This window comes from Oncorhynchus mykiss, chromosome 5, assembly GCF_057628025.1.
Source record: "Oncorhynchus mykiss isolate SJ-2025 chromosome 5, ASM5762802v1, whole genome shotgun sequence".
NCBI lineage: Eukaryota > Metazoa > Chordata > Actinopteri > Salmoniformes > Salmonidae > Oncorhynchus > Oncorhynchus mykiss.
The window spans coordinates 33,453,262-33,481,191 of NC_143026.1; the positions used below are offsets into that span (position 1 = coordinate 33,453,262).

Consider the following 27,930-nt stretch of genomic DNA (forward strand, 5'->3'; position numbering starts at 1 on the left):
AAAGGGGGATGGTATGATGGTACTTATAGTTTTAGTCAGTTGTAGTCAATATGACGTATGAAACACATGAATACTAATATATCTTCTGAAAAGGCCACTCCATGTACAAAACATAGTTGATTTTTTGTTATCAGAATACAAAATACAGAATGAATATAAAGCACAAACAAATTATACTTAAATGTTGGGTAACATGTTGTGAGAGTGATGTTGAACATTAATTATAGTCTACAATGCATACTTGTACATAAACAAACCTGTTTGTTAAAGTATACATAAAAAAAGGATATATTAAATGTGTTAACAGCCGGGGAGAACTCACTTGTTATATCTCAGTGTAAAGATGATCAACACTTTATACAACATTATATCTTCTTCATGATACAGTTATCTACACACTCTTGGGTCCAGGATTGTACCACCAGCACCCTTACAAAGAGTTTGCCATCTTTCCTCCAAACAAAGTGAAAGCAGGTGTCAATGGAAGTCCCTTATGATGATTAGCTGGCAGTGTCACTGCTTCCTTTCTTCTTCCTGCGGCAGGCTTGGAGGGAAACATACATCAGGGCGGTGGCGGGGAGAAGGACTAAGAGGAAGAGCAGGGCAGCCCAGGCTCCAGGTTTCAGGGCCTTCCTCAGGCCCACACTCTCCCCCGGCAGCAGACTGCTCAGACTGAGCATGTAGCCCAGGGCCCAGCCCACAGAGGCATCCCCTGCCTGGTGACACCACAAACACACATCTCAGTCAGCTTGGGTACACTCAGAGCATTCTGATACGCACCTGGTGCACTAGTTAAGGACATTCAGAGGTTAAAGCTTCAATGGAGAGGCTGCAGCCTCAAAAACGATGCAACATTGTGAGATTTCTGGGAACTCTTGCGAAACAGACCAAGTGGACCAGGTCGACGGTCTGGTGTTTGAGAAGTCAATGAGAGAAGTGAAAATGTCTTCCTTAAATTGACATTTTCTCAAAATCTAAAGGCACTACCTAGATTCAAGCCAATGTCTTTTTTAATTTTCCCTTTTTTTAACTAGGCAAGTCAGTTAAGAACAAATTCTTATTTACAATGACAGCCTAACTGCCTTGTTCCGGGGTAGAACGACAGATATTTACCTTGTCAGCTCAGGGATTCGATCTAGCAACCTTTCGGTTACTGTCCCAAAGCTCTAACAACAAGGCTACCTGCTGTCCCTAAGTGGCTACCTGCTGCCCCGTCTTAAGTGGTTGAATATTTTATTACTCCAACCTTGTGAAAGTGACAAACTGACACATTTTAATTTTAGTCAAAAACAACTTTATATTGAAGGAGTGCCTTTGATTTGACGACCTGCACATGCGCAGTTTGGTGGGAGACAACCGTTAGACCTGTTCCTATGCATGAGCTTAGCTAGCCAACATCGCCTACAAGTGTGATCGGGCATTTCTATTGGAGAAGCAGTTTCTGCCTATCTTCATACGGAAATGTCTTTACTGATATGACTTTGTGTAATGTAAAGGATTATGCTGATATCTGGAGTAAAAAAAGGAGATAGAGAAGAAAAAAAACATTCCCAACAAGCAAGCTCACCTTTTTCTGGAAGGAAATGTGGGGAAATGAGATCTCATCAAAGCCATAGCCTCTCGTGAAGAGCACCTTGGTGAACACAGAGGCAGCACAGAAGTCCTGCAGACGAGGCTCCTGATCTGGGGCCAGCACCAACATCTGAAACAGGATATAAAAATGGGGATGACATAGCCATGAAATACATGGCACGCATACAAAACCATCATCCATTGAGACACATGCAAACAGAGACACTCACATGCATGGATGCTCACAGACAGACCGACCGACCGACCGACTCCGACCGACCCCGACCGACCGACCGACCGACCGACCGACAGACAGACAGACAGAAGGCTGCTAACCTCATTGATGCTCATGTTACAGATAGAATGGGCTGCCTCTTCCAGTTGGGCAGGGGTGGTGACAGGGATTCCTGTAGTAGTCTGTAGGAACTGGTGAATGTAGAAGAAGGCAGAGAATGCCTGATGGACAAATGGACAGAGAGAGAGAAAAAAGGATGAGTTATGATTAGGGTCGGAGCTGGAGTTAGGGTTATGGCTGGAGCTAGGGTTGAGGTTAAAGTTGGTGCTGGAGATAGGGTTGGGGTTAAAGTTGGTGCTAGAGATAGGGTTGGGGTTAATATTGGAGCTGGAGCTAGGGTTAAAGTTGGTGCTGGAGCTAGGGTTGGGGTTAAGGTTGGAGCTGGAGCTAGGGTTAGGGTTAAAGTTGGTGCTGGAGCTAGGGTTGGGGTTAAGGTTGGAGCTGGAGCTAGGGTTGGGGTTAAGGTTGGAGCTGGAGCTAGGGTTGGGGTTAAAGTTGGTGCTGGAGATAGGGTTGGGGTTAAGATTGGAGCTGGAGCTAGGGTTAGGGTTAAAGTTGGTGCTGGAGCTAGGGTTGGGGTTAAGGTTGGAGCTGGAGCTAGGGTTAGGGTTAAAGCTAGCGTTGGAGTTAAGGTTGGAGCTGGAGCTAGGGTTGGGGTTAAGGTTGGAGCTGGAGATAGGGTTGGGGTTAAGGTTGATGCAGGAGCTAGGTTTGGGGTTAAGGTTGGAGCTGGAGCTAGGGTTAAGGTTGGAGCTGAAGCTAGGGTCGGGGTTAAGGTTGGAGCTGGAGCTAGGGTTGGGGTTAAGGTTGGAGCTGGAGATAGGGTTGGGGTTAAGTTTGGAGCTGGAGATAGGGTTGGGGTTAAGGTTGGAGATGGAGATAGGGTTGGGGTTAAGGTTGGAGCTGGAGCTAGGGTTGGGTTAAGGTTGGAGCTGGAGCTAGGGTTGGGGCCGGAGCTAGTATTAGAGCTAGGATTAGGTTTAAACCGGGATGTGGGCATGAAGCTATGGTTGGGGTAAAGGTTAGGTTTGTGGTTGAAGGTAGGATTAAGGTTGAACCCAGATGTGGACATGAAGCTAGGGTTAGGGTTGATTTAACCACTGTAAACTGTCTCTCACCATGAAGCTGCCACTGACATTGGGCTGGAACACCTTATCAAAGGAGCACTGGGAGAAGGGGCAGCTGTGGAAGGAAAATATCTCAGTAATGTTGCCCAGGCAGTGATCATAATCGCCAGTGCCCTTCACAGACAGGGCTGCCTGGGGATTGTAACTGTAGCTGGGTGTCTGGGCCACTGTGCAGGGAGAGTCAAACAATGTCCCCAGCTTCATGGTGACGATGTAGCCTGCAGGGAAGCACGGATGGGCCACTGTCCCTGTGTGACCCTGAGTCTGAGAGAGAGAGGGATTGAGTGAGTGTGAGAAATTGTTACAGTAACTTGACACATCAAGTAGAGAGCAAGCTACAGGCATGGAGTACTATGGTACTGAGTGCCAACATCTATTGTTGCAATTGTGCTGGGATGACTTTCAAATACACACAGTGAATTAAATATGTGGTAGAAAACAATTCTATAAAACTAGTCATGGTTGGGTGGGTTTCCAATGATTAATAACAAAGTTTCTTTATTTCAATGGTCCTGGTTTACACTATGATAGTATCTTGTAACATGAACCAAGAGCTTTTCCTGAAAATGTGACATGACTGGGAAAGACTCTGGGCCCTTGCTGTACTGTATACAGTTGTTGTTATGTTGTTGTGGCCAAACAGAATGTTTCCTACCGTCACCAGGTGAGCCAGTAGGCGTTTGAGGACCTGGTCTCGTCCGTAGCACAGGAAGCTGTGTGTGTACAGGGAGTAGTCATGTCCATACAGACGTAGCTTCACCCTGTCACTCTCATCTTCCACCTCATCCTTGGTCACAAAGGTGATCTGGGTCGACGCCCCACCAAAGTCCAGCGCCCCCACCGTCTGTCTGCCCGGGCTCAGCCAACGGCCCACAAAGCCATACTACAGTGGGCACACAGGGACAGGCACACAGGGACAGGAGAGGTGTGTGGGTGTGTGGGTAGTTTGTCTACACAGCAGATGCAGTCATCTATGTACAGTGCCTTCGGAAAGTATTCAGATACCTTCACTTTTTCCACATTTTGTTAGATTACAGCCTTATTATAAAATGTATTAAATCGTTTTCCCCCCTCACCAATACACACACACTACTCCATAATGACAAAGCAAAAATAGGTTTTTAGAATATTTGCTAATTTATAAAAAATAAAAAAAATGAAATATCACATTTACTGTACATAAGTATTCAGACTCTTTACTCAGTACTTTGTTGAAGCACCTTTGGCAGCGATTACAGCCTCGAGACTTCTTGGGTATGACACTACAAGCTTGGCACGCCTGTTTTTGGGGAGTTTCTCCCATTGTTCTCTGTAGATCATCTCGAGCTCTGTCAGGTTGGCTGCACAGCTATTTTTAGGTCTCTCCAGAGATGTTAGATCTAGTTCAAGTACGGGCTCTGACTGGGCCACTCAAGGACATTCAGAGACTTGTCCCAATGCCACTCCTGTGTTGTCTTGGCTCCTGTTCTTGCTTTGTGCTTAGGGTCATTGTCCTGTTGGAATATGAACCTTCGCCCCAGTCGGAGGTCTGTGAGCACTCTGGAGCAGGATTTCATCAAGGGTCTCTCTGTACTTTGCTCCGTTCATCTTTGCCTCGATCCTGACTAGTCTCTCAGTCCCTGCCGCTGAAAAACATCCCCACAGCATGATGCTGCCACCACCATGCTTCACCGTAGGGATGGTGCCAGGTTTTCTCCAGACGTGACGCTTGGCATTCAGGCCAAAGTGTTCGATCTTTATTTCATCAGACCAGAGAATTTTGTTTCTCATTGTCTGAGAGTCTTTAGGTGCCTTTTGGCAAACTCCAAGTTGGCTGTCATGTGCCTTTTACTGAGGAGTAGCTTCTGTCTGACCACACTTCCATAAACGCCTGATTAGTAGAGTGCTCTATTACGATTTCTTCAACAAATCTGATTGGTGGCGTGCTCTATTACGATTTTTTCAACAAATCTTATCTTTATCTTAAACCAAATATATTAACATTTCTTTAACACTTTTTTGGTTACTACCTGATTTCATATATGCTATTTGATAGTTTTGATATATTCACTATTATTCTACAATGTACAAAAGAAACTAAAAAAAAACAACCTTGAATGTGTAGGTGTGTCCAATCTTTTGACTGGTACTGTACATTTTCAAAGAATGCCTACAAAAGCTTGGAATAAAACTAACACAGGATACTTTTTTAAGTGCTTATGGTTGCGTGCAAAGAAATGAATAAGACAGAGATCGATTACAACCACCATAGATAGCAATGCTAATGCAGAATCTTTATATTCAAACAACCGTATACACTAGGGGTTCCTAAACTGTTTTGGCCTGCAACCTCATTTTAAACAAAAAAAAGTTTGACCCCTCCATGTAAAAAAAGGGTGATGTAATCAACGGCCAATGTTTACTTTTTTAAATTGGGGCTATGACAATCTATTACAAATCAGTCTGACAGTACTTCAATTTAAAGGAATTATCGTTAGAAGTGACTGAAATGCATCAGAAATGTATTTGGAAATTCAGAAGATCATTGGTCAATAATTTTATCTTCTGTGTAGAAAAGAACATAGTCACTAATCAGGTTTCCATCCAACCTTTCTAAGCCAGTAAAGAACATGTTGGATAAAAAATGTAATGACAGGCTTGATGGAGAAAAAACTATTTGTTGGTAAACTTTCTATATGTGGACAAAACAAAATACGCTAGACAAGGTGGGATCTTTTTGTGTCGGTAAAATTAATTGTGCAAGAAATGTCGGTGGAAACTCTTTTATGGGCAAATATTGATGTAACAACCATCATATCGAAGTAAATTTGGAGTCAGGCGCTGACATGTTGCGTGGTCCTCTGACGACAACTCGTCAGGAAAGCATGCAGTTTACTAGCCTACAGTTTAAATAAATTACGAACTTTACAGGGTGGTGAAAGTGCAAGGTGATGAGCTTGATGCTCATTTCCAAAAAATATTGAGGGTCTTATTCTGTTGACATGCTCATTAATGCTAGGCTGCCGTTATCACTACGTCACCCACAACCTTTTATAACCAACAAGTCAATTAGATGGAAAAACATCTCTGGTGGGAAAATGCACATATTGTTTTCATGCAGATTTTTGAATATTCACATGAAAATCTGTCACCAATTGGATGGAAACCTAGCTAATGATTGTTATTTTCCCCCCAGTCTATTTTAGTGCCTGGTCTTGTCCACTCAGTTCTAATGAGTCCTGCGTTGCTTGTGGGTATTCCTGGGATTTATCTTTCAGTGAAGGGGTGCAATTTATCTTGTTGCTTAAACCATTCAAAAGATACACATTTGTAGGAAGAAAATAGAAACCGCTCAGTTTATTACAACCGCATCTAGCGGCTACCAGAGGTTACTGATGTAACCCCGGTTATATGAACCGAGAGCAATGTTTATTTTTTTATTTGAGTGTTTCTCATGACCCCATTTTCTAATCAGGTGAAAGGTGAAAGCTGGGCCATGGTACCTTGATGAAGTTCTCCAAGAGATAGTTGACAGTGACCCAGCCGTATGCTCCCTCCTCCTGGCCACTTAAGATGGCTGCCCCCTGGTAGTTAAATGGATAGGACTGGATTTTATAACCCACTTCCTGTAAAACCTGGGCTGACTGGACAGGGCTGGAGATACTGTTGACAAAGTGAAATGTACTACTTCAGATATTGTAGATTCAGGATCAACATGGGGAATGGAATGAAAAACATTACTCAGCATGACAACAATACTCTATCTACCAGACAAATGCTAAATTTCTCAAGCTTGTTGTGGACTTATTTCCTATTAGATATCTCAGAACCACAACGACTCACATTTTACCCTGATAATATGGAAATGTCCATATTTGCATGGGTTAGGAACTCTTAGTGCCATTTGTGTGTATGTGTTTCTTTGACCTAAATTCTGTTAACATTGCATGTGTCTGAAACAGGTGTGAACAAGAGCATGAAACATGTCTATGTGTACGTCTGCATGGGTATGGGGGTCTTAGTATAACTTAGTGTGAACATGTGTCTTTAAAACAGACTGTAGGAATAAGACTGTGTGTCTGAAACAGGTATGATTGTGTTTCTAGGAGCTTGGCAGCTTAAAGGTGGGGGCCTGTTTTTGCCAGTTTGCCCTGGAGCGGGAAATCCTTACCAGTGGTGGAAAAAGTACCCAATTGTGATACACAAGTACAAGTATAGATACCTTAATAGAAAGTTATTCAAGTAAAAGTTAGTAACCCAGTAAAATACTACTTGAATAAAAGCATTTGGTTCTAAACATACTTAAGTATCAAAAGTAAATGTAATTTCTAAAATATACATTAGTATCAAAGTATAAATAATTTCAAGTTCCTTATATTAAGCAAAGCAGAAGGTATAAGGGCACAAGGCGAGACCCAAATGCAGACACAGGAGGCAGATGGTTGAGCTCCGATATTTATTATGACAAAAGGGGTAGGCAAAAAGCAGGTCAGGTACAGGCGAGAGTTCATAAACCAGGTCAGAGTCCAAACGGTACAAGACGATAGGCAGGCTCGAGGTCAGGCAGGCAGGCTCTGAGTCAGGACAGGCAAGGGTCAAAACCGGGAGGGCGAGAAAATACTGGGAAAGCAGGAGCTGAGAAACAAAAATGCTGGTTGCCTTGACAAACAAGATGAACTGGCACAGAGAGACAGGAAACACAGGGATAAATACACCGGTGAAAATAAGCGACACCTGGAGGGGGGGGAGACAAGCGAAACAGATCAGGTGGTGACAGTACCCCCACCCTCTAGGGGCGCCGCCTGGCATCCTACCTGAGCGCATACCTGGTTGACCGGGGTGTCGCCGATGGAAGTCGATGAGGGCTGGATCCAGGATGTCTATAGTGGGAACCCAGCACCTCTCCTCCGGGCCGCAACCTTCCCAGTCAACCAGGTACTGGAACCCCCCCCCCCCCCCTCCTGTGGTCGAACACCCAGGAGGTGTTTTAGCATGTATGCCGGATGGCCATCGATGACACGGGGAGGAGGGGTGGGCCTGGAGACAGAAAACAAAGGGCTGTGACACACGGGCTTAATCCTAGACACATGGAAAGTAGGGTGAATACGGAGGGAACGGGGTAACAAGAGACGGACAGTAGTGGAACTAAGGACTCTAGAGATGGGAAAAGGACCAATGAAATGGGGGGACAGTTTGCGGGACTCCACCTGAAGGGGCAGGTCCCGTGTGGAAAGCCATAACCTCTGCCCAATGCGGTAGCGGGAAGCTGGAGTCCGGCGATCCGCTTCTTGACGATACCTGGAGTTGGTCTTGAGAAGTGTTACCCGGGTACGTCGACAGCGGCGTACGAACATCTGGGTTGAGAGTACGCGGACCTCCTGCTCAGGGAAGAGTAGAGGCTGATTCCCCTTTTGAGTGCTCCATGGGGTGAGTCCAGTGCCTGAACAGGGAACGGTGTTCCGAGCATACTCTACCCAGACCAGTTACCGGCTCCAGGTAGTGAGGTTGGTTGAGACCAAGAATCATAGGGTGGTTTCCAGGTCCTGGTTAGCTCACTCCGACTGGCCGTTGGATTGGGGATGGAATCCGGAGGATAGGCTGGCCGACGACCCAATAAGAGTGCAGAACGCCTTCCAGAACTGAGACGAGAACCCCGGTCAGAGACGATGTCCACCAGGAGTCCATGGATCCGGAAGACGTAGCTCACCATGAACTGGGCCGTCTCCTTGGCAGAGGGTAGTTTGGGGAGAGGGATGAAATGGGTGGCCTTGGAGAACCGATCCACTACCGTCAGAATGATGGTGTTGCCATCAGACGGATGGAGCCCAGTGACAAAGTCCAGAGATATGAGACCAGTGATGATGAGGAACCGGTAGTGGCTGTAGGAGGCCAGAAGGAGCTTGCCATTGGGTCTTGTTCTGAGTGGTGACGAAGGCAGAAACGTCGGGAACCATTGTGGGCCACCAGAAACATAGTCAGAGGAAGGCTAGGGTTCGACGGGAACCTGGATGACAGGTCAGCCTGGAGGAATGAGCCCATACCAGGATCCGACTTTGGGGATCAGAGTTTGGGACAAACAACCGGTCAGGAAGGTCAGGTTCAGGCTGGGAACGTTGTGCCTTGCGAACCAGGGTTTCAATACCCCAACCCACTGAAGCCGTAAGGCATGGTTTTGGAGACCGAGGGTCTGGCAGGGGAACTGTATAGGCGGGAGAGGATTCAGGATTCACATTTTTTTGGACCCTGCGGTGGTAGGAAATGGTCTAGTTGAATCTTGTAAATAACAAAGCCCACCACCTGCCTGGAGTTAAGGTGCTTGGCTGTATGGAGATATTCCACATTTTTATGGTCGGTCAAAACCAAAAATGGCTGTTCTGCCTCTTCCAGCCTGTGCCTCCACTCTTCCAGCGCCATCTTGACTGCCAGAAGTTCTTGGTTGCCTACGTCGTAGTTCCTTTCTGCCAGATTGAGACGATTGGACAGGAAGGCACAGGGATGGAGGTTTTGGTCCTGGGCAGATCGCTGGGACAGGATGGCCCCCACTCCAACATCAGAAGCATCAACCTACCACAAATTGACGAGACGGGTCTGGATGGATGAGGATGGTTGCTGTGGTGAACTGATGCTTCAGGTCCACAATGGCTCTGTCAACAGCTGGAGACCATGTGAACGGTACTTTGGGAGAGGTGAGTGCAGAGAGGGAGGCCGTCAGGGTGCTGTAGCCCCGAATGAAATGGCGGTAGAAGTTAGCGAACCCTAGGAAACGTTGTAACTGCACCCTGGACGTAGGTTGAGGCCAATCTACCACTGCTTTCACCTTTTCAGGATCCATTTGGACATTTCCATCAGCGATGACATATCCTAGAAAGGAAATTGTAGAGCGGTGGAACTCACACTTCTTGCCTTTCACAAACAACTGGTTCTCCAGGAGGCTCTGAAGGACTTGTCTGAAATGGAGAACGTGTTCTTGGGCAGACCGGGGAAAAAAACAAAAACAGGATGTCGTCAAGGTAGACGAACACAAAACGATTTAGCATGTCCCGGAGCACATTGTTTACCAGGGCTTGAAAGACAGCGGGGGGCGTTGGTGAGTCCAGACGGCATGACCTGGTACTCATAATGTCCGCTGGCTGTGTTAAATGCTGTCTTTCACTCATCTCCTTTGCGTATCCGAACCAGGTGGTTGGCATTCCGAAGGTCCAGCTTGGGAAAAAAATTGTGGCCCCCTGGAGAGGTTTGAAAGCTGAGGAGAGATAGGGGGCAATGAATCTTGATCGTTATATCATTAAGACTCCGGTAGTCAATGCACGGACACGGGGTATTGTCCTTCTCCATGAAGAAAAACCGTGCGCCGGCAGGAGATGCAGACGGACAGATGCCTCCAGTAGCCAGAGATTCCTCAATGTACTCTTCCATGGCCTTGGTCTCTGGGCCGGATAGAGAATATAGCCAACCATGAGGTGGTGTGGTGCCGGGGAGAAGATCAATGGCACAATCATAAGGACGGTGCGGGGCAAGAGAAGTAGGCCGTGCCTTACTGAATACATCCAGGAGGTCATGGTACTTATTGGAAATGGCAGAGACATCTGAGGCTTTGCTTACGCCCCGAGGATGACGCCTCAGGGGAAGGCTGTGCCACTTTAAAGCAGTGGGAATGACAAAACGGGCTCCAACACAGGATGGAGCTCGTGGTCCAGTCAATGACAGGGTTGTGTTTTTGGAGCCACGAAAATCCCAGATCAGGAACATGGGGTGAATTGATGAGGTGGAACTGTATGGTCTCACTGTGGTTTCCTGAAACCCGTATCTGAACAGGCACTGTGCTATGTGTGACTCTTCCGATTCAGTGGCCGTCCAGTACCCTTGCATCCATGGGGACAGAGCGGTTGAGTGGGAATACCTAATTCAGAAACCATGGTAGCATCCATAACTTTCATCAGCCCCAGAGTCAATGAGCACCTGGAGAGACTTAGACTGGTCTCCCCACAGCAGAATCACAAAAAAGGTGTACAGGTGATGTGAATTAGGGAACTCCCAGCCTGGTGAGCCAGAGTACTTGTACCCACTAAAGAAAATTGTTTCTTGACAGGGCAGGTGGCTATATAATGTCCCACACCTCCACAGTACAGACAGTTTGAACTCAACCTACGTGAGCATTCCCCAACCGATAATCTAGCTCTTCCCAGTTGCATGGGCTCTGGAATATCCAACTCACCCATCGCCGATGATTCTTGTTGGGTGTTTTCGGCTCTCCTCGGAAATACACACGTCTAGGATTTTCGGATTCCTTAGGGCATGCACCAACATCAACAAATGAACGAGTGTTCCCGAGGCCCGACCTCATCTCACACCGCCGTTCTCGTAGGCGCCCTCAATCCTAATCGAAAGGGGCAATGAGAGAATCGAGATCCAGTGGTATTTCCCGAGCTTGTCCTTTATCCCCTCCGAAGGTGCCGAACAGAACCTCCGGATTCCAGGAACTCTCGGCGGCCAATGTTTGAAAATCTACTGCGAAGTCTTCCACACTACCGGAGTTATGATGTACTTGCAGTAGTTTGAGCCGCCTCCATCCAAGGCATTCCGTCAGAGAACGAAGCCCTTCCAAAAGGTCCCGAAGTAGTGCCTCATGCCTCCCAATGATGGCTCCCTGCAGGGAGACAACGTGACGGAGCTGGTCCAAGTCTGCTGGGTCTGTCATGGTCAGTTCGCACTATAAGGGCACAAGGCGAGACCCAAATGCAGACACAGGAGGCAGATGGTTGAGCTATGATATTTATTATGACAAAAGGGGTAGGCAAAAGGCAGGTCGGGTACAGGTGAGAGTTCATAAACCGGGTCAGAGTCCAAACAGTACCAGGCAATAGGTAGGCTCGAGGTCAGGACAGGCAGGGGTTCAGTAACCAGGTCAGAGTCCAAACGGTACAAGATGATAGGCAGGCTCGAGGTCAGGGGCAGGCAGAGTGGTCAGGCAGGCGGGCTCAGAGTCAGGACAGGCATAGGTCAAAACCAGGAGGGCGAGAACAGAGAGACTGGGAACGCAGGCGCTGAGAAACAAAAATGCTGGTTGACTTGACAAACAAGACGAACTAGCACAGAACTAGCACAGGGAAAATAAGCGACACTTGGAGGGGGTAGAGACAAGCAGGTGAAACAGATCAGAGCGTGACAGACAGCACCATTTTCTTGTTTACATTTGTTACAGATATCCAGGGGCACACTCCAACACTCAGACATCATTTACAAATGATGCATTTGTGTTTAGTGAGTTTGCCAAATCAGAGGCACTAGGGATGACCATGCATTCTCTTGATAAGTGCGTGAATTAGACCATTTTCTTGTCCTGTCAGGGAAAATGTATGGAGTAAAAAGTACATTATTTTCTTTGGGAACGTAGTGAAGTAAAAGTAAAAGTTGTCAAAAAAATTAATAGTAAAGTAAAGTATAGACACCTGCAAAAAACACTTAAGTAGTACTTTTAAGTATTTTTATTTAAGTACTTTACACCACTGATCCTTACCCACTGATTATTTGCATACAAAGATACTCATACGCACACACACCCACACACAGCCTGTCACACCCTGATCTGTTTCACCTGTTCCTGCTATTGTCTCCACCCCCTCCAGGGGTCGCTTATTTTCCCCAGTGTATTTATCCCTGTGTTTCCTGTCTCTCTGTGCCAGTTCGTCTTGTATGTTTCCAAGTCAACCAGCGGTTTTCCCGTTCTCCTGCTTTTTGCATGCTCCTTTTTCTAGTCCTCCTGGTTTTGACCCTTGCCTGTTTCTGGACTTTGTACCCGCCTGCCTGACCATTCTGTCTGCCTGGACCATGAGCCTGTCTGCCACTTTGTACCTCCTGGACTCTGATCTTGTTTTGACCTTTTTACCTGTCCATGACCATTCTCTTGCCTACCCCTTTGGATTAATAAACATTTTAAGACTCCAACCATCTGCCTCCTGTGTCTGCATTTGGGTCTCGCCTTATGCCTTGATACAGCCACATGCTTGTGCACTCACACTCATTAACACACTATCACTCACTTGAGGAGCCTCATGCCAGCGGTGGCTCCGAGGTAGACAGGTGTGAGGTGGTGCCTGGCTCTGGGGATATCCTGCATGGCTTGGTCCAGGCAAACTTGGAGGCTTCTCCCTGCTGCTCCCTGCTGTCCCACATAGCTAGAGATTCCTCCACCTGCATGGCGGGAACATGATACATTACTGTATGTAATATAGTCCGACCACACATTATCACAATTTTACTAATTCCATCCACTTATTTGGTGGTCTAGTCATCTGAGTTTATGGAAATAACTCCTCTCCCTAGACAGAGCTGTAGAAGTATATTTTTTAACTATTTTCCTTTTAACATTGATCAAATCGACTAGTAATAGAAAACAATGATGGGGAGACATGCATGCACACATGCAGTAGCTACTGTACATAAAAAGAGAGCACTTGGAGATTGAGTCTTACTACCTGGAAAGTGTTGTTTACATGAACTTCAGGAAAGCTGGTGTATTTGCAAATACTTCACATTAATGAAAGCAGCCAACAACTGTGATCTATATGAACACGCAAGTCATGTATGCAGGACAGGACTTGAAAAGCACACAGCACACTGAGTCACTGCACAACTACTGACAAATCCACCGTTGCTAGGCATCCATGTTTTTCTGCTTCTTTATGTCTAGCCTTGTGTAACGAGTTACCCGAAAGGCTCGCACACAGCACACAAAGGGAACTGTTCTTTGCCAACTGGAGTGCCAAAAAACTTCCACACCATTTAACTAAAACAGTGTTTCTTTCCTACACAGAGTACCCAACAAAGTAGAATTGAGATTTTAGGGTGTAAGGCTTTGGGTAACACACTATTTTACTATAATTTTGTATCTGCCTGCAATTTACATTTGAAAAAAAATGTAAATCTGTACTTTCTGGTGATTACTTCAAATAATTGGTTACTAACAAATGGTAATATTGCTTGTTTTAATAAGTTTAAAGTAATTGATGTGTAAACACTAGGTAAATAGCAGACAAACGCCTGGAACAATCCTTCTATTGGGACACTCTTACCCTTTGGATGGCATTCACTGTGCTGAGTGACCACACCTGTGCCGTTCTGCTTGTCTGCTGGCCACTTGTAGATGTACATAGCTGTGTGGGAGGAACCTGCGTCCAAGACTATCCCATACTGGGGAGAGGGTTGGAGAGAACAGAGGAGAGGGAGGTTAAAGACAGAGGTAAAAATATTGACAAAAATGGCTGATTCAGAATAATGTCAAAGGAAAGACAACCTAATTGGGTCTACTCTACTCCAAACAATAAAAGGCTACAAATGATCAGGTGTTTGAAATCAATCTACGCAAAGACATTTAATAGGGATAGAGGCATCTGGAAGACATTTAACTTGATTGACTATAAACCTCCTGTTTCAAATGGTGGCCTCTGTCTTTTATGACATGTGTATATATTTTGGCAGCAAGAATGTTGGCCGCATGTTTACTTCAAGATAAGATAGATGGAAAGTTGTGGAGCAAGTGAGAGAGGATGAGAACAATCCATGTTTGCAGATCATGAACGTTTTGTAGTGTGTAAACTCCAATCCTGATTGTGCTATGAATCATCAACTCTAAACATCCACTTTTGGACATAATTCAATATGAATAGCTCTCTTTTTCTGACAAGGCTGTTGAAATTTGTTTAATTCGCTGACTGTGTTTGGCAAATTATTGTTTCCTTTCTCATTTGAACATTTACACACAATTCACCATGTTTAGAATTGACGATTCATAGCACAATCAGGATTGGAGCTTAGACACTCCAAACAGCTCCTTCATGATCTGCAAACATGGGTTGTTCTCAGACCAGACAAACATGGGTTGTTCTCAGAGCAGACAGACATGGGTTGCTTTCAGACCAGAAGCCTCCTGTTTTTGTGACAGCGTGCACACACACACACACACACACACACACACACACACACACACACACACACACACACACACACACACACACACACACACACACACACACTACCCATATGACTAGAATAATTTAACTTAATCTACATTCTTTCCACTTCAATCAACCTTTCCCGTCTCTGTATGTTTTTCCTCATGCTAAATGTGTGTTTACATGGTAATATACAGTCATTACCATAATTATTGGCACCCTTGATAAAGCCGAATAAAAAAGACTGTATAAAATAAAAAATACAAATACTGAGCTACAGTGAGGTCCAAAAGTAGTGACAGATTTTGTTTTTGTTTTGGCTCTGTACTCCGGCACTTTAATGTGAGGGTATTTTCATCCATATCGGGTGAACGGTTTAGAAATCACAGCACTTGTTGTACATAGTCCCCCCATTTTAGGGAACCAAAAGTATTTGAACATATTCACTTATATGTGTATTAAAGGAGTCAACACTTTAGTATTTGGTCCCATATTCCTAGCACCCAATGATTACATCAAGCTTGTGACTCCACAAACTTCTTGAATGATTTTGCAGTTTATTTTGGTTGTGTTTCAGATTATTTTGCACCAAATAGAAATGAATGACAAATAATGTAGTGCGTCATTTTAGAGTCACTTTTATTGTAAATAAGAATATAATATTTCTAAACACTATTTTTACAACATCCATCAAATGTAAATGCCTGGAGTTTGCTAAACGTCATTGACACTTGGATTGGAACTGTTGCTATGGTCAGATTACATGAAAATAGAGCTATTTGGCCACACACACCAGTCGTAGGTTTTGCATCAAAAGAAAGATGCATATGCAGAAAAGAACCCCATACCTACTTTAAAATATGGTGGTGGATCTTCGATGTTATAGATAGGTTAGCTGACAACGTGTTGTTGCGATTCTGGATGGCCAGATAGCTAGCAACAATGACAAGAAGATGTCGTGGGGAATCGTAGGTGGCTCGTTTCAGCATATTTTATCTTGTTCTTGATACCATGTTTTGTTTTGAGGTGTTTTAACTGATGCCATGTCTATGCTTATATGGATCAAATTCCCTACCTAGCTAACCAACAACTGTAACAATGTATTTGAGAGACAATGAGTGCTCATTGTGCAAATGTATTTATGTTTTCAATAAACATTGGAGACTAAATATAGTTAACATGTTGTCAACAATCTAAGCCAACCTGGTCTGTTATACTCCATAGTTGCGCACGTGTCGGTTTTGTTGCTATGTGGCTATTTGGTTCTGTTAAGTATCAGGAACTTTACCCAGTACCAGGACATTTTAGTCAAAAACCTGGTTTCTTCTGCCATGCGGCTGAAACTTGGCTGCAAATGGATCCCCAAGACAATAACCTCAAGCAGACATCAGCATCCCCAAAGAAATGGTTAATTGACCACAAAAATCAACATTTTGCAAAATGGCCATCTCAGTCTCTAAGCTGTTTTAATTAAAGAGGGAGGGTCCATAAGCACAGACGAAGGATGTCAAGGATCTGGAAAGATTCTACATGGGGGATTGGTTTAGAAGAATGGTCTAAGATTACTCCCAATGTGTTCTCCAATCACACATCACACAAAAATATACAGTGGGGCAAAAAAGTATTTAGTCAGCCACCAATTGTGCAAGTTCTCTGACTTAAAAAGTTGAGAGAGGCCTGTAATTTTCATCATAGGTTCACTTCAACTATGACAGACAAAATGAGAAAAAGAAATCTCCAGAAAATCACATTGTAGGATTTTTAATGAATTTATTTGCAAATTATGGTGGAAAATAAGTATTTGGTCAATAACAAAAGTTTATCTCAATACTTTGTAATATACCCTTTTTTGGCAATGACAGAGGTCAAACATTTTCTGTAAGTCTTCACAAGGTAAGTCTTCACAAAGTATTGAGATAAACTTTTTGTTATTGACCAAATACTTATTTTCTCAGTGCCTTTGGTGAGGTATTGAAAGGTAGTGAAAACAGGGGTACCAATCATTTTAAACCCTATCTTTTTGAGAAAAAAGTATTACTTGTTCCTCTAAATCTCTTTCTCTGAGAAATTATATTAGTATAAAATAATATAATTTCCTCATTGTTTTGATCATACAATATAGCTCAGTATTTTTATTTTTTATTTTATAGTCTTTTTTGCAAATTTTTATCAAGGGTGCAAATCATTTTGGACCTAACTGTATATGTCTCTGCAAACAGGAAATAGGATAATACTACAGAAATGAGTAACATACGGTGTACAGTAAGTATCCTGGCACGAGCCTTGTGGAAGCTGGAACAGCTCATAGGAGCAGTATCTCCTGTTTCTGTAGATTGAGGTAGCTTGATGTTAGCTTACAAGTACACCCCTGGACAGGAGACTAGTCTAACGCATGGCCTTTAACCCGTATCTATCTCCTTAAAGGTCCAATGCAGTAATTATTTATCTTAATATCAAATCATTTCTAGGCAACAATTAAGTACCTTACTGTGATTGTTATCAGTGCAGTGAAACACATGCTTTTCCTATGTTTTATATATATGTCCACAGTATGAGATTGGAATAATATTATGAAATTGTGAAAATCCCCTTTTATTGTAAAAGCTGTTTGTGGGATGGAGTTTTGGCCTTCCATGATGACCCCATGCTCTAAATTAGTTATTAGACCAAGAAGCTTTTTTAAATTTATTTTTTGGACCATTTTAATTGAAAACAATCATAGTAAGGTATTTAACTATAATCAAGAAATTATTTGATATCGAGTTAAAAACGACTGCATTGGACCTTTAAAATGGTAATAAAATAAAATAAAATAAAAGAGCAATTTCTCAAGCAAGAATTTAGCTAGGGCTGTCTTGGAGTGGTATGAGTGGGAAGGGGGAAAATAGAACATTTGCTATTTTGTCAGAGAAGTTTGGAACTCTTGTTTTATTGGTCTATTAACTAATTTACAGAAGTCCCCATGGAATGGCCAAAACTCCCTCCCACCAAAACAGGCTGAAATTTCAAGCAGTGTTTTCAAACAGCTCTTACACTAAAAGTGCATTATCATAATAGTCACAATTTCACAATATTATTCCAACCTCATAGTGTCGAAATATATAGAAAACACAGGAAATCCCAGTTTTGACTGCACTGGGCCTTTTGATGTGTTCAAAACAACTGGGAACTCTGAAAAATTATGACAAAGTGATCTTCAGGTCAGAGCTCTAGAAAGAGGCCAGTTTTTTTTTCTGAGTTCCCAGTTGTTTCGAAAGCACAGGAGTCTGAGATTTCCGAGCTCCCAGATGTTTTGAACGCTGAATTTAATACAGAATTCCAAGCATCCCCGATCATCGGGTACGACTCTGCTGGGGATTGAATTCCCAACTTCCCAATATCAGGGTGGACACTCTAACCACAAGGCCACCGAGTTTGTCTACACAGCTGACATTAATAACTCAAGTGCGTGACAATCTATCTGGCATTAAGTATAACTATCTGTATCTACTAAATGGCGAACCAGCTGATTGGCATGGCCTGTATGTTTTCCCAAGGAATACATCTTCCTGTTTTGACCTCCCAATAGCCCCCGCAAAAACTCTTCTGCTGAAAACGAGCTCATCCACTGACATGATTGATGGGGCAGTGGGATGGAAACAGGATAAGACCTTCAAACTTTTTCTAAACAGACTGACGGTTAACAATTTCACCAGCTAACAGGGAGGTGTGGTTGACGGCTTTGGTATGGGAAAATAATAAGAGATAGGCGATAAGGGCTACACAAAGACGACCTGTAGTAATCTCCAGCTGTGATGATATAGGGGACTTCAGATTTGTTTATTCGGTACAAGAAAACTTGAGTGAAAAAGTACATTTTGTGTGCACTACGACATCACGCACTGATTTTTATCTGCAACAAGTCAGTATGGTGGAAACACACCACTGGTGGGAAAATGTGCACATTTTCTTTCTGCAGATTTGAGAATATTTGCATGAAAATCTTTCACCAATTTAATGGAAACCTAGCTAATGGGAGGTTAGAGGGAGAGTCTTCCAAAAACAGAACAACATGGAAATGCACCAAAAAGAAACATAATGGATATACACCACTGACAAAATATGCACTAGAAGTCATTCCCAAGGTTCTAGGTTGTTAATGGACAGAACATCTGCAGGCCAGTCCTCCACAAAGAGCTGCTTTCCGTTCCCCCCCCCCCCTTTTTTTTGTTGAAACACAATGTATGGTATTCATACAACTTGAAGGGTATTAATAAGATTTATATGAGAATCAGTAGAGGTTTGATTCATAGGCTTTACCTAAGCAGACTGTCAGTAACACATGTAAGAAGTACTAGTTATCATCTTTTATGGTTCAAGCTGCATTAAACTACTCTTCTCTTTGAGATTTTTTGAATTCACCCAAACATACAGGGGGTTGAGCCATTGGCAATGTCTACTCAAGCGAGTGGAGGCTTCTTTCTACTTTCTGCACAAAGACCCAGGCATGCATGAGGGTATGTGACATCACGCCAGACTACACCACAACCAACACACATACACATCAAGTTGCTCATAATTGTGTTGTTAGTTTACATGCCATCCATGTAAAAAGCATTCTGAAGAAGTCCAGGGGGCTGCTCCATGAGCAGTGAAGAGAGTGCACGCGCACACACACACACACACACACACACACACACACACACACACACACACACACACACACACACACACAGAGAGAGAGAGAGAGAGAGAGAGAGAGAGAGAGAGACATTGTGAGACACACACACACACACACACAGAGAGAAAGAGGTGTGGGGGAGGGGGGAGTTCCAAGGACCCTGTCTGCAATGTAATGCAGATGTCAGGAGAAGCCCCTCGCCAACAACGTCTCATGGACTTGATGCTCTCGAACACAGTCATTGTCGGCAGGTTGCTTTGGACACCACAATGTAGTGTCACAGATAGAACAATGAGCCAGACCTTTTACAGGATGTACAAATGTAAAGTCTTCAGTTCGCATTTCCACTCACTACCAAATATGGTGATGAGAGGATGCCCAGTGGCCCGCAGTGAGAGAAGATGGATTTTGGCCGAAATCCTGCTAATTTTCATACAGTTTTCTGTTTTCAAAACTAGACTTCAGCCGTTGCCAAAGTTTCCCAAAAATTGCGTTGTTTAGAAAGAGTGCAAGGGAAAAGTGAGTTATAGCACAAGCGCACTTCACAGAGTAGGCATTCCCTAACGTAAATCTGCAAATAAATGCTAGAACGCGCCAATAGGATCTCATTAGCTAGTGCTTGGTTCTTCCCAAATCCTTGCTTGTTCTGCCCACTATGATTAATTTGCTCCCATCCTTGCATTAGTTAGACACTAAATTGTCAGCAACTCACACCCATATTGGAACAGTTCTCCGGGTGAATGGTGCTTTCAAGACAGCTGGGAACTAAAAGAAAACGATGTCAAATCACGGCGTCAGTGGTCTTCAAGTCGGAAAGTTGGAGCTCTAGAAAGATACCGGAGTTTCCAATTTGGAATTCGAATTGGATGACCTTTCAAATGTATTTTTCCCAGTCGGAGCTCGTTTTTGTGGTTCCGAGATCCCAGTTGTCCTGAATGCACTGAAAACAAAAGTCGGAGATTTCCGAGTTCCCAGTTATGAATGCGGCAGGAAATAAGGCTATTTTGACAATGGGACACATTAATGGCCAAATAGGTTTTATTATTTTTCAGTGACTGTCCTCATAACTGGTGTATTATTTGTTAGGAGCTAAGAAAGGCTGGCCATCAACCTTATTCAAGTGTATGGAAAGAGCATTTTAAGCCTATAAACCTAAGATGGTACTGTAGGCTAACTGAATTGCTACACGTTTCTTGTATTATTTTACGAATCAGGTGTATAGACTTACTCAAATGTTGACTGCTTGTCAACATAATTTTCTTATCAACAGTGTTATAGTAGACGTATAAATTACCATGTCCCATAGACTACGCTATTTATATTATGAATGCGTAGCAGTGGCGCGCGAGGACCGGACACCGCACTGCACTCTCCATTGCACCGTTGGAAATGTGTTCAGCTTACATTTCACGACACCGCATAAAAGCTGTGAACACAGAAATAACCCAACGAATCTTACCATACATTCCGGAGGTTCGGCCAAGTCCTCGGTGGGAATAGTTAGAAGCAAAATGGCTACTATTCCAAACAGTACAAGCGCAACAGGGGCGAAAATATAACGGCGTTGCTTGGCCATGTGTTGAAACTGTAGTTCTTCTTCTTGCAGATGGAATCTCCAGTGCGATGCCTGGCTTGGCAGTGAAGGCAAAGGAGAAGAGATAACAGCTTGAGTGAGGTAACTTCACAATGGGTTTGGCTTCATACAACTCACATCATTGCTACATCAATACATTAATTATATGTAGCCATATCATTTATAAATGCCTCATGAGCTTAGTTCTGACGTACCCAATCAGAACCCAAAATATAATCGTTTTACTCCAATGTTTGTTAACAAAGTAAATTACTGAACAACATTTTTAAGCCCACATTTTGTCATAATTATTAAAAAAAGATCTGTCAGAAGTATTTTGCTGATGGCGCACACTACTGGACCAGGTAAAGCGTAGCCTATCAACTGAATGGCTGACTGGATCAGGTAAACGTTCTTTCCAAGGTGCATGGAGCAAAGAGATGCCAAGTCAGAATGTATTTATTTTATTTAACTAGGCCAGTTAGTTAAGAACAAATTCTTATTTAGAATGATGGCCTACGCCGGGCCAAACCCTAACCCGGACAATGCTGGGTGAATTGTGCGCTGCCCAATGGGACTCCCAATCACCGCCAGTTGTATACAGCCTGGAACCGAACTGACATGCAGTGCCTTAGACGGCTGTGCCACTCGGGAGCCCAAGGCTAGATACTCTAGTGTGTGCATTATTGTCAGTGGAGGAGGAGAGCGAGTGTAGAGTGAGAAACACAGTGTTTGATTGGATTTTAGCTGCCGGTGATGGGCAGTAGGAATGTTTATAAATTAATTTGATCAATCTATGTGATGAATAAATAAAACGTGTTTTATTAAAAATGTTTTGTTGTTTTTCTGTAATACTAGCCTGTTCTTGCCATATTATGGACTTGGTCTTTTACCAAGTAGGGCTATCTTCTTTATACCACCCCTACCTTGTCACAACACAACTGATTGGCTCAAAAGCATTAAGGAAAGAAATTCCACAAATTAATTTTTAACAAGGCACACTTGTTAATTGAAATGCATTCCAAGTGACTACCTCATGAAGCTGGTTGAGAGAATGCCAAGAGTGTGCAACTCAGTCATCAAGTCAAAGGGTGGCTACATTGAAGAATCTCAAATATAAAATATATTTTGATTTGTTTAACACTTTTTTTGGTTACTACATGATTCCATATGTGTTATTTCTTAGTTTGATGTCTTTACTATTATTCTACAATGTAGATAATAGTAAAAATGAATAAAAACCCTGGAATGAGTAGGTGTGTCCAAACTTTTGACTGGTACGGTATACTGTATCTTTTTTGGTGTACAGTTTTTGGCGCTTTTGTTCTGAACCCACTGCCCGCAAGTCATTGTGATGTCTTTAAGTAACTATCAGATTTACATCAATCATGAACATCAATGATCAGCTGATATCCCACCCTCTTTTACCGATGTCAATCATGTCTTTAGGAAGCATTGTAGCTAGCTTGCTTACATTATGTTGAGTGTGTAGTTGCAGAAATGAATAGGCCTATGCTCAAGAATGTATTTTTTTTCCCGCTACTTATGACTTTTGAGATATGAATTTTTAAAGTTGTTTCACCCTTTTTTCATTTCACCTGCCCCCTGAAAGGTGCGTGCACATGTAACAGTATAAATTTAGACCGTCCCCTCGCCCATACCCGGGCGCGAACCAGGGACCTTCTGCACACATCAACAGTCACCCTCGAAGCATCGTTACCCATCGCTCCACAAAAGCCGCGGCCCTTGCAGTGCAAGGGGAACTACTACTTCAAGGTCTCAGAGCAAGTGACGTCACCGATTGAAACGCTATTTAGCGCACACTGCTAACTAAACTAGCCGTTTCACATCCGTTACACACAGCCCTACTAACTAGTCTAAATGGTGACATCTGTTATTGTCAGCTGCCTGTGAGCAAGGTTTCCATCTTATATTTGCATTTCAATGCTGTAAAAACATGACTTGCAGATTGTGCCCTTATTTGACTATACTAGCCTGTACAGAGCAACAACGCGAACATGAAACTATACCATATATTTGGGTAAGGTCCCCATGGCGGATTGAGTTATTGTATATTATGGTTGGCATTATAAACTAAGCCTACATGGCAACTTTATTCCACAACAAGTGCAATAATGACAATGTTTTCCTATTACACCGGCTCCGAAGCTCATCAGATGTGTCAGGGCTTGCAAACTATTACGGACTACAAAGGGAAGTCCAGCCGCGGGCTTCCCAGTGACACAAGCCCACCAGACGAGCTAAATTACTTCTGTGCGCGCTTAGAGGCAAGCAACATTGAAACATGCATGAGAGCACCAGCTGTTCCAGAAGACTTTGTGATCACACTCGCCATAGCCGATGAGAGTAAGACCTTTAAACAGGTCAACATTCACAAGGCCGCAGGGCCAGACAGATTACCAGGACGTGTACTCCGAGCAAGCGCTGACCAACTGGCAATCGTCTTCACTGACATTTTCGACCTCTCCCTGGCCGTGTCTGTAATACCTACATGTTTCAAGCAGATCTCCCTGTGCCCATGAACACCAAAGTAACCTGCCTAAATGACTACCGACCCGTAGCACTCATGTTCTGTAGCCACGAAGTGCTATGAAAGGCTGGTCATGGCTCACATCAAAACCTTGATCCCACAAACCCTAGACCAACTTCAATTTGCATACCGCCCCAAAAGATCCACAGATGAAGCAATCTCTATTGCACTCAACTCTGCCCTTTCCCACCTGGACAAAAGGAACTGTTGTTCATTGACTACAGCTCAGTGTTCAACACCATAGTGCCCTCAAAGCTCATCACTAAGCTAAGGACCCTGGGACTAAACACCTCCCTCTGCAACTGGATTCTGGACTTCCTGACGGGCCATCCCCCAGGTGGCAAGGGTAAGCAACAACACATCTGCCACACTGATCCTCAACATGGGGGAATGGCGATGATATGAAGGTACACGGCTAGCACGGAAGCCCGAGAGACAGCCCCAATAAATGTTTTGGGGAGGGCACACGAGGAGATTGCATGAGTCAGGTAGGAGAGCCAACTCCTCGTGCTTACCATGGGGAGCGTGTTACTGGTCAGGCACCGTGTTATGCGGTGGAGCGCAAGGTGTCTCCAGTGCGCTATTCCAGCCCGGTGCGCTCTATTCCAGCTCCTTCCATTGGCTGGGCTAGAATGGGCATCCAGCCAGGAAGGAGGGTGTCGGCTCAGCGTTCCTGGTCTCCAGTGTACCTCCTTTGACCAGGATATCCTGCGCCGGCTTTGCGTACTGTGTCTCTGGTGAGTCTACACTGCCCAGTACGTCCTGTGCCAGCACCCTGCATTTGCAGGGCAAAAATAAACATCCAGCCAGGACGGGTTGTATCAGCTTTACACTCCAGACCTCCAGTACGCCTCCACAGTCCAGTACGTCCTGTTCCTCCTCCCCGCACTTGTCCTGAGGTGTGTGTCTCCAGCCCGGTACCACCAGTTCCGGCACCACGCACCAGGCCTCCAGTGCACCTCCAGGGTCCAGTACGCCCTGTTCCTGCCCCTCGCACTCGCCCTGAGGTGCATGTCCCCAGCCCGGTACCACCAGTGCCGGCACCACGCACGAGGCCTACAGTGCACCTCGGCAGTCCAGAGCGTCCGGCGACAGTACCCAGTCCAGAGCGTCAGGCGACAGTACCCAGTCCAGAGCTTCCGGCGACAGTTCACAGACCGGAACCTCCAACGACGGGCCTGGTACTGTCATGCCCTGACCTTAGTTATCTTTGTTTTCTTTATTATTTGGATAGGTCAGGGTGTGACAAGGGTGGTTTGTGTAGTTTTTGTATTGTCTAGGGTTTTTTGTATGTTTATGGGTTCCCTAGTCTAGGTGTTTTTATGTCTATGGTTGCCTAGATTTGTTCTCAATCAGAGGCAGCTGTTTATCGTTGTCTCTGATTGGGGACCATATTTAGATAGCCATATTCCTTGGATAGTTTGTGGGTAGTTATTCTATGTTCAGCCTGTTTCCACTAGTCATATAGCTTCACGGTTCGTTTTGTTGTTTTGTATAGTTTTGTTCAGTGTTCGTTCTTTTCATTTAAAGAGTTATGTACGCTTATCACTCTGCGCCTTGGTCTTCTCATTATGACAACCGTGACACTAGTGTTGGAAAAATTAGGGTTGGCATTATAAACTAAGCCTACATGGCAACTTTATTCCACAACAATTGCGGTAATGACCATGTTTTGATTTGCCCTCACCTTGTGGATGGACAATAAGACACCATACAAGACAGTATGATAGTCAAACAATCTTAATGACCTAAACAGGGATTGTCCTGTTTTGCCCATGATTTTAATATGATGTCATCTCTCATAATGTTCTTTTCGAGCCGTCTGATGTGTTTACATCCCCTCCATCCCTTGGGCTCATGCCTCCATGGTAACATCAGTGATTAATCCCCGGAGGAATGGCACAAGTACCGGTACTTAACAAGTACTTTCTGCATCTATTCCATATCGCTGTCTACCTTTAATATAAGAAGTAGGCTAGTCTGTACAGGAATGGTACACAAGCCAGCGAGTGAATACCTTCAACATACAGTATTTTCTTTCAAGTGCGACTTCCCCTAAAAAGCAACATCTCATTTTGTAAATGGCCTATGTGGCATCAATATTAGTCAGAAAAATGTATTCTAGTGTCAAAATTGACTACAAAGTGTAAATATGATAATTTTGGTCATAAAGTCAGTCTCATAAAAAATTGAGTTTTGTGAGATAATAGGAAAAAATTGTATGTCACGCAATGTAGGGTACCATAACAGTTTTATGTGGGTTGGGTTTATTTTAATCCTGCCCACATGCACACAGCTGGCAGCACCCAAGTAATCATCAATTCAGAGTGCAGCTGCATGGACATGTCATGCCAAATGATGTCCCCCAGCCAAATGACCTGATCATAATGCCCAGGGTCAATTTGTCTAACTCTTCCCACCTGAGAACACAGACGCGCACAGACGCGCACATCAAACCTCACACCAAAACCAAATCATGTTTGAATTCAGTCATGCTTTTCGTAGGCCGTCATTGTAAATACGATTTTTTTCTTAACTGACTTTCCTTGTTAAATTAAGGTTAAATAAAAAAATTCTTAACAGATTATTTAATGTCATGCTAAACACAACGGGCTGATCACGGAAGGGCAGTGTTGACCGTGACGGAGAAAGTTGAGTCCTTGGGGGCTTCAAATATGGAGGATGAGGACGGGAGGTTGATAGGTGTCAAGAACAAAAATGGAAAACTGTAGTTCAGTAGCTCAGAAAACTTGAGGAAGAAAGTGGAAAAGTTGAAGAAACAAAGGAAAACAATCCTGGGACAAGAGAGGAGAGAGAGGTACAAAAATGGGAAATCATGCTACTGTAGTTCGGAAGGTGAAACTGACAAGAGGAAGATGGCGGCAGGGTCGAGGGAACTAAGAAAAACCCTGGGGAAAGAGAAGATGTTGGGTGTCAAGTGGAAAATGGAAAACCATACTTTCTTAGCTCAGAACGTGAAACTGATGAGAGTGACATGGAGTTTGAAGGAGTTGAAGAGATAGAGGATGACGTTTTTTTAAATTGAGGAGCAGATTCGGGAGCTGCAAAGTTGACATGTCTGAAGAGTGGTAAGATAGGAAAATATGACAAACATGGGAGAAAATGTATCTTTGCCTTTTGGCTGATCCATATGTGGTGTCAGGTTGGGTGGAGAAGAATTTGGGTCTGTTGAGTCGGTGTGTCACGTCTACTCCCTCTCCGGCGCTCGACGTCGCTGGTCTACTAACCACAGGTCCTTGCAATCCATCACTATGCACACCCAGCATCTACGTTACAAAATAGCGCCTCAATATTACAGAAGCAGCGTTGATCAAGGCTTCTCCCAGATGGTCAGCGAACAGGGAAACCTACTTCGCCAACATCACAACCAGCTGGCTCAACTGGAAGAGGTCCTCAGCGTTCTGCAGTGTCTCAACGTTACACAAGGGGCATCACCTCCCTCGGGCGGAGGATTATATACCACCAGTCGACCTAGCGAGCCAATATCCCAGCCCATCCAGCAGTCTGTCCAGGTCAGCGAGGTCCGTTTGTCCCTCCCGGACAAATACGAAGGGACTCCATAAAAATGCTGTGGCATCCTGCTCCAGTGCTCCCTCATTTGCACTCATCAGATGGGAGCTAACACCACCGAGAGGTCCAAGGTTGCCACGGTTATATCCCTGCTGACTAGATGGGCGTTGTAGTGGGCTACGGCCGTCTGGGAGAGAGGAGCAGCTGCATTTGTATGAGGGGTTCATGGCTCTGTTCAGGGAAGTCTTCGCAGAAATGGAATGTAAATCACAGAAAATAGATGTTGTGGTGGCAGCTGCAGAGAAGTACTTGGGTGTATGAAAGTAAAGTAAAACTTCTTACCTTACAAACTCCAACTTCAGGTGATGAGGTTCACCTGCTAACAGGTGTGGACGGTGGAATCTGGTGGTATCACATGTATTTGCTCTAAAATTGTGCCATATGCCTAACTAGAAACACAATTCATGACCCGTCTCTTCTGGGAAAAAAACAGGCACAAAACTTAAGCTACACCCATTTAGAAATATTCTACCTGAGCAGGCATGTCAGCATTCTTCTGTCCTAGGCCCCAACTGCGGCCACTGAAAATGAGTTTGCCTGATTTAGCTTGCCCGCACTCCGTTTGGATTGGGTTCACACTAAATTAACAGAACATAACATACTGTATCATGTCTCTACGCTCATCCGACGT

The 27,930-nt window shown here is 44.1% G+C and overlaps 1 protein-coding gene across 2 annotated transcripts; it reads right to left on the reverse strand.

The window, feature by feature from the left end:
- Positions 1–14: 14 nt before the first annotated feature.
- LOC110523635 (ectonucleoside triphosphate diphosphohydrolase 2) lies at positions 15–27,813 on the reverse strand. 2 transcript variants are annotated; one of them, XM_090234544.1, is made up of 9 exons: positions 27,582–27,813; positions 14,046–14,163; positions 13,014–13,164; positions 6,477–6,636; positions 3,650–3,877; positions 2,986–3,258; positions 1,909–2,028; positions 1,568–1,702; positions 15–716 (listed from the first exon to the last, which is right to left on the reverse strand). In XM_090234544.1, exons 2-9 carry the CDS (start codon positions 14,122–14,124, stop codon positions 501–503), a joined length of 1,362 nt encoding a protein of 453 aa, XP_090090670.1. In that variant the 5' UTR covers positions 14,125–14,163; positions 27,582–27,813; the 3' UTR covers positions 15–500. The 2 variants fall into 2 exon arrangements, with proteins under 2 accessions (XP_090090670.1, XP_036833200.1); XM_036977305.2 differs by lacking the exon at positions 27,582–27,813 and adding an exon at positions 21,044–22,572.
- Positions 27,814–27,930: the final 117 nt, after the last annotated feature.

Excerpts from the sequence above, each read along its gene's own strand:
- LOC110523635 (XM_036977305.2), bottom strand. The coding sequence starts at position 21,160 with ATGGCCAAGCAACGCCGTTATATTTTCGCCCCTGTTGCGCTTGTACTG. Across the intron at positions 6,637-13,013 it reads GCTGGCATGAGGCTCCTCAA|TATCTCCAGCCCTGTCCAGT; the intron begins GTGAGTGATAGT and ends CTTTGTCAACAG. Across the intron at positions 717-1,567 it reads ACATTTCCTTCCAGAAAAAG|GCAGGGGATGCCTCTGTGGG; the intron begins GTGAGCTTGCTT and ends TGGTGTCACCAG.